This window comes from Staurois parvus, unplaced genomic scaffold (genome assembly GCF_062004578.1).
Source record: "Staurois parvus isolate SC_StPar_1 unplaced genomic scaffold, SC_StPar_1.0 ptg000009l, whole genome shotgun sequence".
NCBI classification, from domain to species: domain Eukaryota; kingdom Metazoa; phylum Chordata; class Amphibia; order Anura; family Ranidae; genus Staurois; species Staurois parvus.
In genome coordinates this window covers 5,047,864-5,067,259 of record NW_028317805.1, presented here as the reverse complement: position 1 = coordinate 5,067,259, position 19,396 = coordinate 5,047,864, and the positions used below count along the sequence as shown (strand labels likewise).

General features: G+C 42.2%; 1 protein-coding gene across 1 annotated transcript in view; it reads right to left on the bottom strand.

Moving 5' to 3' along the window:
- The window catches only part of TCERG1L (transcription elongation regulator 1 like), a 244,115-nt gene that overhangs the window by 75,096 nt on the left and 149,623 nt on the right, over positions 1-19,396 (bottom strand). The window contains exon 5 of the mRNA XM_089669320.1: positions 11,505-11,621. Within this exon, the coding sequence (XP_089525446.1) occupies positions 11,505-11,621 (117 nt within the window). The remainder of the gene's footprint in view (positions 1-11,504; positions 11,622-19,396) is intronic.

Below are 19,396 nucleotides of genomic sequence, written 5' to 3'. Positions count from 1 at the left end.
GGTCCTATGAGAGCATCAGGGTTATACAGTATGTCACCTTTGCAGGACATGGTGAATAGCCTATTTGTACAGGCCGCTTTCCCCATGTAGTGTACAGATAAGTTTATGGACTATCCCATATAAGTAATGTACTGAGAGGTATGTGGACTGTCTTCCTTATGCAGTGTACAGAGAAGTTTTTGGACCATCCTCCATTTTTATTGCACAGAGAAGCTTATAGATTGTTTTCCTCATGTAGAGTACACAGAAATGTTTAAGGACTGTTCTTCTCATGTACTGTACAGCAGGGGCGGACTGACCATTTGGAAACTCGGGCACTGCCCGAGGGCCTGGGGTCAGTAGGGGGCCCCATGAGATGCCCCTAGTACCTTTTTTTCATAGGCATTTTTGAGTTTGAGCAAGGACATGGAGCCCCATGATCCCCTATTGCCCAGGGGCCCCATGAGTTGTCAGTCCGCCCCTGATGTACAGATAAGTTTATGGACCAACTACCCTGTGTTACATACAGAGATGTTTATGAAATGTCCTCCCTGTGTAGAATATGGAGAAATTTAAGGGCTGTATTCCCTGTGTGGTGTACAGAGACGTTTATGGATCACCCTTCCATTTAGTAAGAAAAAACTTTATGGACGGTCTTCCCATATAGTGTACAACAAAAGTTATAGACTGCCCTCTAATTTTATGGACTGATGTAGACATATAGTGCATAGGGATGTTTATAGACCATCATCCTCGTTTAGTGTATAGAAATGTTTATGGACTGTCTTCCTGATGTAGTATAAAGATACATTTATGGACTCTTTCTCATGTAGAATATTTATGGATCATCCTTCTCTTGAAGTTCACAGAAAATGTATAGATCATCCTTCTCAAGTAGTGTAAAGATAATTTTACATGTTTATGGATTGTCCCCTCCATGTAGTATACAGAAATATTTATAGACAATCTTTCTCATGTAATGTACAGAGAATTTAATGGATCACCTTCCACATATAATGTATAGAGAATTGACAGACTGTATTCCTCATGTAGTGTACAGAGAAATGTATGGTTCCCCTTTCTCATGTAGTGTTTAGAGAAGTTGATAGACCATCTTCCCCATGTAGTGTACAGAGAAGCTTATGGATCCACCTCCCCATGTAGTGCACTGAGATGTTCACAAAACATCTTCAACACATAGTCTACAGAGAAGTTTATACACCATCTTTTCCATGTGGTAGACTAAGATATTCATGGACGCCCCTTTTCATGTAGAGTACAGAGTAGTTTATAGACATCCCTTGCTATGTAGTGTATGCAGAAGTTTATGAACTGTCTTCTCAGTGTAGTGTACAGAACAGAGTTTTAAGTCCTGTCTTCTCTGTGTAGTGTACAGAGAAATTTATAGTCTTTCCCATGTAGTATACAGAGGCATGTATAGGCTTTACTCTGCATGTAGTGTACAGTTTATTCACTGTCCTCTACATGTAGTGTGCACAGAAGTTTATGGACTATATACCCCAAGCAGTGTACAGAAACATTTACAGATCATCTCCCCAAGTACTGTACAGATATATTTATGGACTGTCTTTCCCATGAAGTTGTCACTCCTGCTCCATGACAGCTGCTGGTCTCTTTCCAGTACCCTGATTTTGGCAGAGCTGCCCTCTCCCTGTCTGTCTGCAAGGTGGTTGCTAGACACAACCTCTGGGTGGAGAAAAAAACCTGTTTTAAGCCTGCCAAGCCCTTAGTATCATGCGTGTGAGTGTGTTTTCAACACATGCTTCAAGATCCCTGTTTGCCTGCCTTGTTCCCATGCTTTGATCTTTGCCTGATCCCCACCATGCCTTCTAGTTTGAATTTCCTTGTTATCTCCCTCAGATTGGCCTTTTGACCACGGATTGAACTATGACTACTCTCTGAATGTTTTCTGCCATGAACCCAGAATACCATTGGAGCACTCTGCCTGTGAGCCAACCACAAGTACCTGTTTGTTGTGAATAGCTCGCTCCAGCCAGGCACTGTCATTGTGTGTAAGACCTGGGGGCAACTGAGTACCAGTAGGCCTGCTTCCCTTATGGGAAAGGGGGCTGCTATAGGTGAAGAATACAAAGCCAGCTATAATGCCTGACCACCAACTCTATGGGTAGGGAGTGTACAAGAAGTTTATGGACAGTCTTCCTCATGTAGTGTACAGAGAAGTTCATGGACGGTTTTCCCCATGTAGCATACAGAAATGTTTATGGACTGTCTTTTCCATGTATTGTAGCATTAAATAATCATTCGTAGCTATCCTGCACTTGAAAGGTATCCTGCAGTGTAGGATCATATTGTTCATGTCTGAGAGAAGGGTGGCACTCCTCACTTCTATAGGTTGGCAGCAGGTGTGTGCTCTGTCACAAAATACCTGGAATCTGGCTTCTGAATCCCCATAAAGACAATAATTTAAAATCATCATAATTTCAGAAGGTAGCAAGTGATAAGTGTCTACGGTCAAAGGCTGAATTGCACACCCTTGCCAGCCCTGCCTTACAAGAAACCATATTACTCATATTAATGTTTGTGATCCACCACAGTCAGAGCATCGTCTAAAAGAGCTACGTTTCATGATTTTATTTGAAGTATACATTTTTTACAGCATTTACTAACATAACCAGCATGCTGAACCAATATCTCTTTGATTTTCTGTTCAATTTTTAAACAAAACACTCTCAGAAAAACAAATTACGGTGCTGAAAAGTTGTATTCCTGCTAGTAATTAAAGGTCATCCCATCTTTCATATACTTCCTCTTAGCAGCTTGTGTTCTTTTAATATCATTTTATCCTCCCTGCTCCACTATTGACCAGACGTCAAAAGGCCAAATCCTTATTGATAATTATCATTTAATGCCATTATCTAGACCAATCATAGAAAGGGGTGATTGGTTTAAAGTGGGCTCATTAGTAGCATAATTGAGACTATAAAAATTCACACATTTTGTCAGCATATTTTCAACTTCTATATGCATTAAGCATGTAAATTGGCTTTCTATTTGACCTAGATGAGTGAGGAAGCTCCTTTGCATCAACGTAAATTGCAAATTTAATCATCATTAGAGAAGAGGAAAACTGAAAATTTGAGAGAAAACAAAAATGCAAATAGGAGTTCAGAATAATTCAGAGGAAGTCTTACATAACCGGTCCAAACAAGGTGACCGCCAATGTCATTTTTAACTATTATCACACTGCTGAGATAAAATGTTTCTCTGCGGGCTTCATTCTGTATCAGTTGTAGCAATAATGGGGATTAAATGTACAGTTCTCTAGCCTAGCATGTAATATACAATATTGCATAGAATATTTGATGTGCTGCTTGTTTAAGATGACAGAGTCATTACCAAGATAAAATGGAATGTGGAAAGAACATTATGTCAGCTAAAAACTGACAAAAAAAGCCTAAATTATTGGCGAAAACGATTTACTGTAAAAGCCCTCTAATTCAGTATTATAAAGTATCGGAAGTGTATATTTAAAGTGTAAATAAACTCAAAATCAAAAATGGAATTGTTAAGATGACGTACTTAACAATATACTGCAGCTTACAAATCTTTCAATGTGGTGGCTACATTAGTTGTCTATTTTTCATTTTTTTCCCATTATTTTCACCTAGTGATACGCTAAATAACATGCTTCTTGTCCCTTTGTGGTTACAAACTTGCCCTGTGTTATTTATGGAGGAAACCATTACTGTCAGGCTGCACTTCAAACATGTCTGTTTTTGTTTAATCTCCATTACATATTAGTTGATAGGACTAGCATGGGTACAAAAATAAGGGATGGTGGGTGATGTGTGATCTGTCACCGTCTGTCATGTGTCCTCAGGCAAAATTGCCTATAGAGTTAAAACAAACACCTCTCACAATCTCTTAAAGTGGTTGTGAACCTCAGACATGAAAACTGAAAAAAGCACATCGTTTATAGTGTTTACTTGCCTCTCTCCAAAGCATTAAAGCAATTCTAAAGGCTATTTTTTAAAAAAAAAACATGTTATACTTACTGTGTGCAGTGGTTTTGCACAGAGCAGCCTGGATCCTCCTCTTCTCTGGTCCTCTGCAGGCTCTCCTTGCCCCTCCCTCCTGTCGGGTGCTCCCACAGCAAGCAGCTTACTATGGGGGCACCTGCTGGGGGGACTGCTGCACACAGAAGGTTTTTTACCTTCATGCATAGAATGCATGAAGGTAAAAAACCTTGAGCCTTTACAATTGCTTTAATTGTCATTTCTCTCTGCTGTCTAGATCCTCCTGCATGAGTCACTTCCTGACACCAAGAGCAAAAAAGATGACAGGGGAGGGATCTCCAGCACACAGTCTGTGATTGACAACCTTAACTCTGTGCCTGAGTGCTGTGTGAAGGGGAGGTGTGTCCCTTCCCTCCAATCAGCTCTCAGAGCTCTTGTATAGTGTGTTTATAGCAGCTCTCCGCCCCCTGCTTTGTGAGGCTGTGAAAAATCCTTTTAATCTCTTAGTTTTACAAGGATGTACAGGACAAATGGCTGCAGATAAACAGGTACAACAGATAGGGGGATTTGTTTAATGTCTATGTATCATCTGAGGCCAGTCACTTCACTGGGTATACCGTAGGTAGGGGTTCACTTTAAAATTTTGCATTCTTTAGAGCAATCTAAAACCAGTTTATTATTTTTTTTTATTTGATATCCATAATTGTAACATGATCTAGTCAAAAGTAAGTAGGCCTGGATCATATTGTCATAAACAGTTTGAAAATCACAATACAGGACTGCCATTAACCAGCTAGGGCAGAGTTAAAGTGATATTAAATAAACCATTAAATAAAAAATTAAAAAGAAGTAATACTTACCTGCTTTGTGTAACAATACTGCATGGAAAGGACCCTTCCTCCTCCTTTTGCAGTCCCAGCTGGCACTCTAGGCATCTCTCTTTTTTGGGTGCCTTCTGTAGCAAGCAAGGTGCTAAGGAGGCACCTGTGTGCAAGCTCCTGTTAGGTCCTGCATCAGGCTGTGTTTGCCTACAGCTCCTATTCCTACACTTTCTCCTGTGAAAGTTAGGGGAGAGATGCTGGAGCTGGAGACAGCGCTCGAGAGGTGACAAGGAGTCAAGTAAGCGTTTAGATATTTGGAAGTGTGTGTGGGGGTCCTAAAAAGACAGATAGTAGGGCTTTTTTTTTTTTTTTAAACAATGCATTAACGTGAAAAATGTTGATTCAGAACATAAAACAATATGTTAAAATAGTGAAGAACGGCCAAATGTTTAATTTATATAGTATCACAGTGCGGGTAGCCCCCTAGTATGGGTATTGGACACTAGTCTACGCGCCTGCATCACGTTTACCACAGGTAGGATTTTGGTTATGAAATCTTGAGTTTTTCTGTTTCAATGAGTAACAGTTTTCTCATCCACAGCAGTTCAGAGCTGCTGTAGATGAGGCAACTGTTACTCACTGAAACGGTGGAACCCCAAGGCTACCTTAACATCTACCATATGGAAGGAGGAGTGGATAGCCCCTAGTGGCCAAAGGAGATGGTGATCAGCTGTGGAGATGTCTCATTAAACACGTAGTTTTACATGCGTTGGAAGTGAGAGTTTTGAGAGCACAGAGGTGGCACTAATTTATGCATGGAATTCATGCTAAGCACGGATCCTCGTTCTGTGGTGTTGGATTACGTTATGTTTGGAAGCAAATTAACTTTACACTTATTTATAATTTTGAGCACTTTGATTGTTTAGTAATTGAGGACACTTATATTAACCCCTTGGCGCCGGCGCCTACCAGCCCTTTAAGGGTTTCAGAAGCTGGGAGGCGGGGCGGGGTTTTAGGGTCATGTGACCACCGTGATTCACTGTCACAGCAGTCACATGATCGGGAAAGGTCCCGTTCGAAAGAGGAGATCGGGACCTTTTCGTGAGTCCCGGTCATTTGTGTTGGGAGCGCACAGTGCACACGCTCTCAGCACATATGTTTTTCTTAATTGCACACAAATGTGGGCCGCTAGGCGTCAAGGCCCAGACGCCGGGAGGCCGCACATTTGCTTGCGGCTGATGCCAAGAGGTTAATTTATTGTAGTTTATTTAGGCATTTTGAGCTCTTTGTAAAAAGTTAATTTACTTTGTTCAGCCATGATGAATTGATATCTATTTAACATTCATTGTTTTCTGCTAGCAGAGCTACATCACATTTCATTTATTAATATTTATCATTCCCCTGCCAATCCCTGAAAGGAGGCATATGGCTGGGGGGGGTAATAAATGTTTGGGAAGTCTTTCCATAGTGTTCTCCTTCCTCTTCAGGGAGTGTTCCAGTTATCCTGGGTCTGCTGCCCCTAAGAGAGAGCTACAGGGAAAAGAGATTGCAATCTGGGCCTCAGCAGAACCTGGGCTGAGGGCCTGGGGAAGACTGCTAATGGACTTTTTGCTAGAGGGCATTGTCTTGAAGTCCTGGTTTGAAGAAGGATCTCTTATCTCCCTCACTGAGGATCTACCTGTGGATGCTGGGTGACTGACAGCTCCTAGAACATTGTACCTGATTTGGGACTGCAGTGTGTGATTGTCCTTTAAGAATTTTTAAAAGATTGTCCTCCCATTGATTGCTAATTCCCTTTAGAGCATCCTGTGACCCTAAAACCCTCTCTTGTTCTTCAGCAATACATTGTTAAAAAGACATCCCATAGACTGAGCCTAAATTGTCAGTGTGTATGAAACTGTGCTTGTGACTGGTGACCTCTGTGCTATTGTGGGAGACCTGGGTCTGTTCTCAGTGGCCCATTCGGGGTAAGCACTACAGGTTAATAAACATTTCAGAACTTTAAAGACTTGAAAACCACTTATTTGTCTCAGTGACTAGGTGAGAACATTACCCTAACACTGTGCTAATTAGGATGCAGATGCACAGAACAGTGTCCAGTAAGAACACACTTAGCACATAAAAAGGCCCCCGCTGTTACGCTATACAAATTGAACATTTGACATTACTTCAACTTTGTATTGTTAAAATATCTAGTATGTAACAAATCATTTCTGCCCGAGTGATCATAACATACGTGTATTGTAATTTTCAAAATGTTTATGATAAAACAATCCAGACCTACCCAGTTTTGGCTTGATCATGACATTAACCTGTTGGCATCATCCGTATGCATATATGTGGCCACTTGGCAGGTGGGCCTTAATGCTGAGCGGCCTCATATATGCAGCCCTGTTAAAACAAGTTACCGCACTGAGAGGGTGCTCCCTATATGCTCCCAGCACAGTAACCGGCAGTGATCACTAAGCTCCTGATCCATATTTGCAATCAGAAGCTTTCTGATCATGTGATAGCTGTGACAGCCAATCACAGCGGTCACATGGCCCAAATGCCAGCCTCCCGGCTTTTAGCACTCTTAAAGGGCAGGGAGACGGTCAGCACCAGGAGGTAATAGTTTACACAAGAAATATAAGATTGTTTTATGCATGGCCAGGTGTTATGCTAGGGCAGCTCATAGGAAATACTGCATTAATCAAAAGATTTTTTTTTTACTTATGAAATTGTCTATTTTAAGCTGCAATATACAATTTTTATTTTGTGGTTTACATACACTTTAAAGTCCTAATACAGCCCCAGTCTTTTATTTTGTCATTGATAGAACAGGGAAGGTTGGAGCTTGTGTTGGATTTTTATTGCTTTCTGTGTCCTTATTTAGAGGATTGTCCCTCGTTTTTGGTCAGGACAGGAAATGAAAGGCAATCTCCCAGTTGGCGACACAAACACATCTTTAGCAGAGATAGGAATTGCTAAAATTTCTGATAATGTTTTATTGTTGTCTGTAGCTTTCTGTCCTGATGAAGTCCACAACACCACTGAAGTCACAGAAACAAAATAAAAATCTGACAAAAATTTGGGCTCTTCAGTTAGTGAGCCACTTCGTCAAAGCCTGGTACCAAATGTGGCAGTGGAGGGGGAAGACAAATGGAGTTTCCCCTTTTGGGTGGAGCTCTGCTTTAAGCTTGCACTGAACATGTAAATGTAAATGTTAGTGCAAATAAAAAAAGTATCATGGAGTGTTTTGTTAGCTTGGCTATATAGCTAAAACATCTGCTGAACTTTAGCATATGGTTTAATTGACTAATAAAAAAATCATCTAATTGCTGCTAAATAATGCATGAAAGTGAAATCAGTGGGAAAACTCATATTGCAGTTAGTAGTTGGTTTATCTTTCCATGGTCTGTGAGATTTTTTTCATGGGTACCCCTCCAGTTAAATGGGATTGACCAGGATATTTCTAATTCCGAATGCAGGACGCATGCATACATAATGGAAGATGACTTAATTATCTAAAAGGAAAGCTGTACTGAGAGGAAAACAAAGGCCATTACAGACCACCTTCTATGAAAGGACTAAAGACCAGAGCAGAGCTTGGTTAAAGTGGAAGGGGAAGTTCTGCTTATCTGCCTCCTCCTCCCTCCTCTTTAACATTTGGCACTTAATTTTTTTTGGGGGGAGCAAGTACCTGGTTTTGACAAGTACCCACCCAAACTTCTGCCCGGTTCGCCTAGGTAATCCGAGTGAAATCCCCCCCCCCCCACCCGCAGCCCTCTGGGAAATTTCACGGGTCCCAGAAGGCCGCAGCACCATTCACAAAATACAGCGCAACTCACGCATGCTCAGTGGGAAGCCGACTATGTGGCTCCAAGGAATCATAGCCAGCTTCCCACACTAAACATGCTGGCGCCAGAGACTTGAAGACCGGGAAAGAGCGGGCCCGGGTGAGGACAAATCTGGATCCTAATGCAGGCCATAGATGGGGAGAAAAAACAGCAGATTTTTCTTTTAAAAAACGAAAATTCGGTCGTTCAAGCGGCCGACGTTACCATCAATGGTAAAAAAAATCGGCCGATTTTCATCCCTTCTACAGCTGGCAAAAAGTGTCCCTGCAGAGAGCTCCGCTATTTCTGACAGTTCTCTGACAGTTCCTTCACATTTACAGCGGTTGAAACATTGTATCTATTTGTTTCCATTTAGGATACAGATGTTTTTATTCGGAAACAAATAGATACAATGTTTCAACAGCTGTAAATGTCAAAGAACTGTCAGAGAACTGTCAGAAATAGCGGAGCTCTCTGCAGAGATACTTTTTGCTGGACTGGAATTCTTCTTATTTTCATCCTACTTCTTCTTCTTCTTCTTCATCCTCATCCTCATCCTCTTCTTCTTCATCATCCTCATCCTCTTCTTCATCATCCTCATCCTCTTCTTCTTCTTCTTCTTCATCCTCCTTCTTCTTCTTCTTCTTCATCCTCATCCTCATCCTCTTCTTCTTCTTCATTTTCTTCTTCATCTTCTTCTTCATCCTCATCATCTTCTTCTTCTTCTTCTTCTTCCTCATCCTCATCCTCTTCTTCTTCCTCATCCTCTTCTTCATCCTCATCCTCATCTTCTTCTTCTTCCTCATCCTCATCTTCTTCTTCTTCCTCATCCTCTTCTTCTTCTTCCTCATCCTCTTCTTCTTCTTCCTCATCCTCATCCTCTTCTTCTTCATCATCCTCTTCTTCTTCATCATCCTCATCCTCCTTCTTCTTCTTCATCCTCATCCTCTTCTTCTTCTTCTTCATCCTCATCCTCTTCATCCTCTTCTTCATCCTCATCCTCTTCATCCTCATTCTCTTCTTCTTCTTCCTCATCCTCTTCTTCATCCTCATCTTCTTCTTCCTCTTCTTCATCCTCTTTTTCATCCTCTTCTTCATCCTCTTCCTCTTCTTCTTTTTCTTCTTTTTGTCTTCCTCTTGCAGGTCACTGCTCATGCGCAGATTTTTTATCGGTAAAAAATCGGCCGATTGGCCCATTAATGCCGATTTTTTTTTTCCAACTTTACCAAAAAAAAAAGACGGCCAAAATCCCGAAAAACGGCCGACCAAATCGCCCACTAACGATCCGAAAATCAGCCGATTTTATTTTCGGCCGACAAATCGGCCGATTTTCGACCCATCTATGGCCTGCATTAGACAGGTAAATGTCCTATTGGCAGTGGTGTATCTAGGTTTTGTGCTGCCATAGGCAACACGAAAATTGTCTGCCCCAACCTGTCCTGCACTGCAGAGAGAGCCTGACACTGACTAACCCCCCCCCCCCACTGTGGAGAAAGTATAACACTGACCAACAACCCCCCCAAAGGAGAGAGCCTGACACTGACCAACACGCCCCCCCCCCCACTGTGGAGAGAGTATAACACTGACCAACAACCCCCCCAAAGGAGAGAGCCTGACACTGACCAACACCCGCCCCCACAGAGAAAGCATAATACCAACCAGCATCCCGCCCCCCCCGGCTGAGAGAGCCTTCAACTACCGCCGCCGAGATAGAAAGAAACTCACAGACACTCACCTTCACAGCTCCGGTCATCCCCGGGAATGAGAGTCAGGCTCTGCATACACCGTCAAGCAGCCTGCAGGCTCTCACGGATCCCACCTGGTCCCCATGCAGCGTGTGTTTCTCCTTCCGGGGGCAGCGCTGCCCCCCCTGAAAAATGCCGCCCTAGGCAAATGCCTTGTTTACCTTTTGGTAAATACGCCCCTGCCTATTGGTAAAAGTCAACAGCTACAGAGTTTGTAGCTGCTGACTTTTAGTTTTTTGTTTCTAGGATGAAGGACCACTTTAATAAATGGTGCTTAAATCAAAAATTCACCTGAATTTACCTTAAACTGTTACTAAACCCAGGCCCCTGCATTCACTATATCCGGTCTCCCACAGCACACAGAACATAGAAGTGCAATTATTTTAGTAACTATAAACTGCTAAATATCTTTTCTCATCAGCAGTTAGAGCAGTCTTGTGACTTCTAGCAGTGTTCAGCAGAGCATTGGTTAAAGTTTGTAGGAGGAGTTTTCTTTCTGCTCTAGGAGAATGCAAAACCCCTTACCTCTGTCTGGACAGTGCTGATTGTCATTGTGCTGATCACATGCACTCTCCCAAGAAAAAAAAAAAACTTCTTTAGCAATAAACGCTAAACTGAGCATGTGCAGAATGGCTACGGTTCAGTCTGTCTTATCAGGAGATATGTTGTGGACATTTGAACAAGAGGAAGAGCAGAGAAGTCAGGATCAAGTGGCCTTTTTACACAATGCAGAGGATTAACCCTTTAGGTTCCACAGTGAGTATAACAAGCATGTTTTACTGCATATACAGACTGATTTCACTGATATGGGTTTAGTAACACTTAACTGTGTAACCCATTCAAACCATATTTTAATGAACTCCCATGTGTGCTTCTGGATTGAACTGCAACCTGTTATAATATGATTGTGTACCTTGTTGGCCCTATCCCCCAACAGGACAGCAAAAATAGGTGGGGATAGAAAAACACATTACAAGATTCAGCAGTGTTCCCAGAACATCCAATTACCAGCAGTGGGTAGTCTGGTGTAATATAGCAAAGCCTAGATAAAGAAGAAACCCCCCCAGAAGATAGACCAGGTCCTCTGTATGCATATCAAGGCTGTATATTCAATTTTGACTGCAGTGTACCTAATTAACTTACCATTTGATGCGTGATCTGCCAAACTAGTCACAAAGGTAACTGCTGGCGATGTGGTTAATCTGGCCATTTGAGCTGGTAGCAGTGGTGTGACCTGAGCTTCAATTCTTGAATTGCGTCCTGGGAAAAGAAAAAGGACCATCATTCAGAATTATTATAAACTGCTCTTTTTAGGCTAATATAATAGAGTGAACAAATTAAAAATCAGAGAAGGACAAAATCAGTTTTTTTCCCCCAGAGAATAGGTAAAAGTACTCCTCCTTTTATCAGTGATCCTTTGTCTCCGCCTCCATACCCACCTCTGAGCACCATCCCTTGGTTCCTACCCCCACCCACCTCCCAGTACTGCGCCTTTTAGAGAATACAGAACCAAGTATCATTTTGTGTTGCTAAATCATTTGTGTGGAATGTGTTAATTACAACAAGAAAAGCAGTAAAATAGTTCCCCTGCAGTCAGCAACAATAAACCCCCCTGGCAACAATAGATCCTCCCCAACAAAAATACACCCCAATAGCATTTGTACTTCAGTAAGAATAGCAATAGCATCAGTAACAATAGCATAGTAACAATCCCCCAGCCATCAGCAATTAATAGACCCTCCAGCAGCCAGCAACAATAGACATCTCTTTCAATAGTAGATCACTCTCAGCAAAAAAGACCCCCCCCAGCAACAATAGATCCATCCCCAGCAACAGTAGTCCTCCCCAGCAACAATAGATCTTCCAGCAGCTAGTATCAATAGAGCATCTAGCACACTTCAAAAAAGTCCTGGACAAGATGAAACACTTTCAAAGACACTGCATATAATGCTGACCCTATTTGAGTTCCAACTTTTTTTTAGTTTTTTGTTTTTATTTTTGGTGTTGGATGGTATGCACCAACAGTATATTTGCAGTATGCCAGCAGCCCTCTATCCAGTACATATACACAACTGGTATTTCTCACCAAAAGCACACTCATTCTTGAGATAGAAACTGTAATAAATGTCAGCCTCTACTGGATTTCCACAGCTGATGTTTTCATTATTTGGGGATTGAACGCTGAAGCTACAGTACCTATACTACAGTCCAGTAAAAACTGAAAACAAAGCCTTTAGATACATTTAGAGCAATCTAGTTTTTTATACTGATATTGCTTTAGCACTCCAGTCCCCCCAGTCCCAAGATAGCTTGCTTGTATTTCAGGTGAGAAATTCTCACACAAACTGTGACTACTGCTTGCAGGAAATTAGAGGGAAATCAGAGAGTCATCAATTTGTTGCACAATTGCAGTGTTTGCTGGCTAGTATCAGTAACTCACTGATTGCTTTCACTTGTAATTTAGGAAAAATGGGGGGAAAGGGGCAAAGTAAGTTAAAAGCCCCTCAAAAAAAAACTAACACAGTTTTTTTACTTACCTGAGTCTGCCGTCATATGACCTTCCACAGAAGTACCTCTTCTGTCAGTGAAAACTGGTGATCCACCATCAGAGTCTGACTGGTCTTGATACTTTTGCTTGTTATGACTCAACCAGGGACTGACTGACCATTTGGAAACTCGCCACTGCCCGAGGGACCGGGGTCAGTAGGGGGCCCCATGAGATGCCCCTGATACCTTTTTCTAAGGCTTTTTTGAGTTTGGGCAAGGACACAGGAGCCCCATGATCCCCTATTGCCCGGGGGCCCCATGAGTTGTCCGTCCGCCCCTGGAATCAACACCCAGTTTGCAGTTTTCTGGAGCCTGTGAGGACCATGCCAATGTACAGCCAACTGAAGCAGTCCATGCCACCCAGACAATGAAGTTGGTAGTCAAGGATGGACCCTCTCATTCTGCAGTCTAGTAGAAAGACACCAGGGTTCCAGGGTGTGACGTGAACATTCACTCAGATATTAACAGTAAATGGGGATTTTAGGTAGATTTTTTTAAACTTTTGGATTGGTTTAAAGAGGTTTGGGGTGTGATAGTGTTTTTTTTTTAAATGTTACTAACCCCAGGACCCTGCATTCACTATATCTGGTCTCCCACAGTACACAGCCGTGGAAATGCAATTATTTTAGTAAATATAAACTGCTAAATACCTTTCCTTATCAGCAGTTGGAGCAGTCTTGTGACTTCTATCAGTATCCAGCCGAGCACTGGTTAAAGCTTGTAGAAGGAGTTTTCATTCTCCTCTAAGAGGATGCAGGACCCCTGACACCTGTCTGGATAGTGCTGATTGGCCCTGTGCTGATCGCATGCACTCTCCCAGGAAAAAAAAAAACTCTCTAGCAATACACAACAAACTGAGCATGTGCAGAGAGACTCCATACCTATGTTCTATCAGAAGATATTTAGGGGACAATGGAAGAAGGGGAGGGTCAGAGAAGACAGGATCAAACAGCCTTTTTACAGAATGTGGAGAATTAACCCCTTAGGTTCCACAGTGAGTATAACAAGCATGCTTTATTGTGTATACAGGCTGAATTTACTGTTCTGGGTTTAGTAACACTTTAAATTCTACTTTGATTAGATTTCATTACATTGAGGAATAGTAGAGAGTCATCCAGTAATCTTACTTTCTACTACTAGGCATAGTGCATAAACTACAATAGATTATAACAGTGGTGGCGAACCTATGACACATGTGCCGCAGCGGGTACTCAGAGCCCTCTCTGTTGGCACACTGGCCATGTCGCCCCAGTATCACCCCAGCAGTCGAGCATTGGATAACACCGCACATAGGGGCCATCTGCATGCTCAGAGAGGAGCAGCGGCACCAGACGATGATGTCACAAGCCGCAACTCCTTAGCTGTGACTCTTCTGAGCTTTCACATGGCTGGTCAGTGCTCTGCCAAGGATATATATTGGACTGGCTGTGAGTTTAAATACATTCGTTTTTATTAACACAAGATTTCAGCTTGTGCTGGTTATCAGTGGAACTTTGTCTCCTTGTGCTGATGGTCAGTGGAACTTTGTCTCCTTGTGCTGGTGGTCAGTGGAACTTTGCCCCCTTGTGCTGGTGGTCAGTGGAACTTTGCCCCCTTGTGCTGATGGTCAGTGGAACTTTGTCTCCTTGTGCTGGTGGTCAGTGGAACTTTGCCCCCTTGTGCTGGTGGTCAGTGGAACGTTGCCTCCTTGTGCTGGTGATCAGTGGAACTTTGCCCCCTTGTGCTGGTGGTCAGTGGAACTTTGCCCCCTTGTGCTGGTGGTCAATGGAACCTTGCCCCCTTGTGCTGGTGGTCAGTGGAACTTTGCCCCCTTGTGCTGGTGGTCAGTGGAACTTTGTCTCCTTGTGCTGGTGGTCAGTGGAACTTTGCCCCCTTGTGCTGGTGATCAGTGGAACTTTGCCCCCTTGTGCTGATGGTCAGTGGAACTTTGTCTCCTTGTGCTGGTGGTCAGTGGAACTTTGCCCCCTTGTGCTGGTGGTCAGTGGAACGTTGCCTCCTTGTGCTGGTGATCAGTGGAACTTTGCCCCCTTGTGCTGGTGGTCAGTGGAACTTTGCCCCCTTGTGCTGGTGGTCAATGGAACCTTGCCCCCTTGTGCTGGTGGTCAGTGGAACTTTGCCCCCTTGTGCTGGTGGTCAGTGGAACTTTGTCTCCTTGTGCTGGTGGTCAGTGGAACTTTGCCCCCTTGTGCTGGTGATCAGTGGAACTTTGCCCCCCTTGTGCTGGTGGTCAGTGGAACTTTGCCCCTTGTGCTGGTGGTCAGTGGAACTTTGCCCCCTTGTGCTGGTGGTCAGTGGATCTTTGCCCCCTTGTGCTGGTGATCAGTGGAGCTTTGCCCCCTTGTGCTGGTGGTCAATGAAACTTTGCCCCCTTGTGCTGGTGGTCAGTGTAACTTTGCCCCCTTGTGCTGGTGGTCAGTGTAACTTTGCCCCCTTGTGCTGGTGGTCAGTGTAACTTTGCCCCCTTGTGCTGGTGGTCAGTGTAACTTTGCCCCCTTGTGCTGGTGGTCAGTGGAACTTTTTCTCCTTGTGCTGGTGGTCAGTGGAACTTTGTCCCCTTGTGCTGGTGGTCAGTAGAAGCTCTGTTGTTTTTTTTTTCTTTTCAGACAAAAGACGTTAATGTATGGGTTGTTTTTTTCTAAACTAAAACTTCTGTATTCAGGTTTAATTGCAGTGTTAGCGCTTTGTGATAAATACGTGGGTTTTGAGTTGCAGTTTGGGCACTCGATCTCCAAACGTTTTGCCATCACTGGACTATAATATACTATCTATAACAAAATGAATAAAAAGGAAAAACACACACTGTATCTACCGAAAATACAGGATTTGGGCTCTGACACGTTTCCCGCTGTACTGAGCGCTTTGTCATGGAGCACTTTGATAAAGTGACAAAACACAAGTACATCAGGAGTAACATCAGAGTTTTAATTTGTGTCCTGCTTCAGAAAAAAGAAAAGTTTTTAGTGGATTCAGTGAGCAATTCTTTTTTCTTCATTTGGATGTTAGCAGGGCCACGAATGACCTGTGGCATGTGTTATATTAGAGAATTGTGGGAACCCTAAAAACTGGACATTTGATGAAGTCTTCTATAGGATGACCTACAAGACTTCAGACAAGTTCCTTTTCAACTCCCAGACACTAAAGCCCTCTGTCAGCCTGAAAAGAATTGCTGTGCAATGTATTGCTGGTATAATGCAATTTTTTTTTAATTTTAAAAAGAATCTCTTTAAACACAAACGTTTCTGGTTCCTTTCACTCCTTACACAAAGCAGAAACCTGGTATAATTAATTACTATAACTTTCCAACTAAAGAACATTTATCATCTGTGACATATATATCAATGTTTTAAAGTAAATTGGCTCTAAAAAGTTTCTAAGGTGGCCATTAATCATGTTCAGTAATTGCAAAAAATTTTAGAACTGCTAACTACTCCACCCCAAATGAATGGTACCTGAACAAATACTAAAGCGGATATAAAGAACTGCTCTGTCTTGGTACACAGCTGCACTAGGAATTTGTTAAACATTTAAAATGGACTGATTTTTACTCTGTTCACCACTAGAAGGTAAATTGTATGTTAACACCAGGGGCGGACTGACAACTCGTGGGGCCCCCGGGCAATAGGGGATCATGGGGCCCCTGTGTCCTTGCCCAAACTCAAAAAAACCTATGAAAAAAGGTACCAGGGGCATCTCATGGGGCCCCCTACTGACCCCGGGCCCCCGGGCAGTGCCCGAGTTTCCAAATGGTCAGTCCGCCCCTGGTTAACACTACCAATTACATTTTATTTACTTTCATTTGGAATGCAAAACTAAATCCAAAACCAAATATGCTATATATTGCAGCTTACTAATTATTAGATGTAGTACCTGCATTAGTTTTTTTTTTTGTTGCTTTTTTACCTGGCTAGCAACACACCTCCTGCATTGATGAGACACAACTCTGGAGGAAGGAGGAGGCACAGCAGACGGGGGGACGGGAGTGTTAAACGTATTAGCCGATTTAAACACACTAACAAGCTCAAGCCAAACTCCAGCTCATACTTTGTAGTCAGTTACAGCAAACCTTACTTTCCTTTTGGAATAAAAGCTTTGCATGAATAAATAGAAGCGGATCATTTTAATCACCCCTCTCAATTTTAAGTGGTTTGGCTCATCCATGTAAAGTGATACATTCTGTTGGAGAGCTTGTGTTTCTGAAAAACAACAGACTTGCTGGCTGGAACACCAGCTAAAAATAGAAGAAAGAAAGCTTAAAAAAGGAAAAGAATGCAGCCATCACATCTAAAAATTGGTAAGTTGCAAAATAATTGTTTGATTTGGGTTTAATACTGTGTTAAATATACTATGAAAAATGTTTTGTTATTTATGTTTGATCACTACAAAAATACCTGCTGCCCCAGAAATCCAATAGGCTCCAAAATTCCTGTATGCTCTCCATTGTTTTTAAAAGAGGGGATTGCAGCTCTGCCCAGGGCACCTCTGTCAACTACAGAGCACGGCCCCTAATGTTTCCCTAAGAGAAAGGGAGGGGTTTTGTAGAACTAATACAGGGCAACAACTCTGCTTGTTGATAGGTGCAGTACAATGAGTAAGCATTGTTGCCTTGGGACAGAAAGGGTGTTACTGGCAGGATTAAGTTTGCACTTCCGTCTGGCAGCACTGGAGTCATTGGTTTGAATCCCAACCATGGCACTACCTGCCTGGAGTTTGCATGTTCTCTCTGTGCCTGCATGGGTTTCCTCCGGGTACTCCGTTTTCCTCTCACACTCCAAAGACATGCTGTTAGGTTAATTGGTTCTCTAAATTGGCCCCAGTATGTGTATGAATGAATGTGACTTAGGAACCTTAGATTGTAGGCCCCTTGAGGTCAGGGACTCGTGTGAATGTATAATATATATGTAAAGCGCTGGTAAATTGACAGCACTATAAAAGTACCTGTAATAAATGAAAACAAAAGGAAAAAAAAGAAGCCATAAATAAATAATGCAGTTGTCACATCTATGGTTCTAGGTCAATGTCTCAAAGTATTGGGCGGCATAGTGGCTTAGTGGTTAGCACGTCTGCCTTGCAGTAAATGTGCCATGGGTTTGATTCCCGACCATGGCGCCTCCTGCATGGAGTTTGCATGTTCTCCCTGTGCTTGCGTGGGTTTCCTCCGGGTACTCCGGTTTTCTCCCACACTCCAAAGACATGCTGGTAGGTTAATTGTCTCCTGTCTAAATTGTCCCTAGTATGTGTATGTATGAATGTGAGTTAGGGACCTTAGATTGTATGCCCCTTGAGGGTTAGTGGCTGATGTGAATGTACAATATATATGTAAAGTGCTGCGTAAATTGACAGCGCTATATAAGTACCTGAAATAAATAAATAAATTCACGGAAATTGAAAAAAATGTTGGCAAAGTGTTTAACCATCTGCTACTCTATGGAAACCTAATAAAAGTTTTGACTCTAAATATAGTTTTTCTTTTGTTTTAAAATCTGAAAAGTAAAAAATCTATACTGCATCTTGGACTTGGATACTCGGAGTATCACAGTGCCCATGAGCAGATATAACCACTGTGGTCATGGGCAGTGCAAGCACATGTTTTCACATGTTGCTGCCTCTGTAAAATCGTCCAATGATTATTAATAAAAATATACTGAATATTTCATATTCTTGATATGTGCCTGCTGTACCATGTACTTGTATGATTAAGTAGCCTGTTACCTTTGTATTGCTTTTTTTTGTCTGAAATCCCTGGTGTTCCTGCCCGTCTCTCTGTTTTCCTATTGAAAACTGACTACACTAAGCATGAGAGCCCAGCGTGGTCAGTTTTTAGCTGTGCTAGGAGCTACTCCAATAATTAGACTTGTGCTGACACCCCCTCTCCCTGCACAGCCATTTACTGGGAAGATCAGTATGCTGATGTTTCTCCTCCCTGAGTTCCTTATGCAGCTGAGAACAAAGATTATGTGATCACTTATAAAAAAGGGGAAAAAGGCATTTAGAAAGTTTTTTTTTAGATGTATACACACGTTTTGTCTTTTATTTCTATTTTAAACTGAATAGGTTGTTTTATAAGGTGCAGGTTCACATATACTTTAATACCTGTGCATCTATTTCCTTTTTTGCTTTGACAGCGTGGGATTCAGTTTTTTTTTTTGCCAGATGCTTTAGTTACCACTTTCATTGCTCATTGAGCTGGTCAAATTGTTTTTCTCCTAATTTCTCAAATTGGTGATGAGCAGTGAGTTTCGCATACGAACGACCAATTTTCTATGCGGTGGTATGACGGTCGTACGAAAAAAATCTATCAAGCGCTATCACGCATGAGCTGAAACAGAAGATGACCCGGATGTTTATGTCCAAGGAATTTTCGTAAACACAAACGAAAAATACAAATGTTAAAAGTAGATTGGCCTAATGAGATAATGAAACCAGAATTATGCAGATTATATTTTATGTATCACTATTTATGTATTTGGTAATGTAATAAACTAGATTAT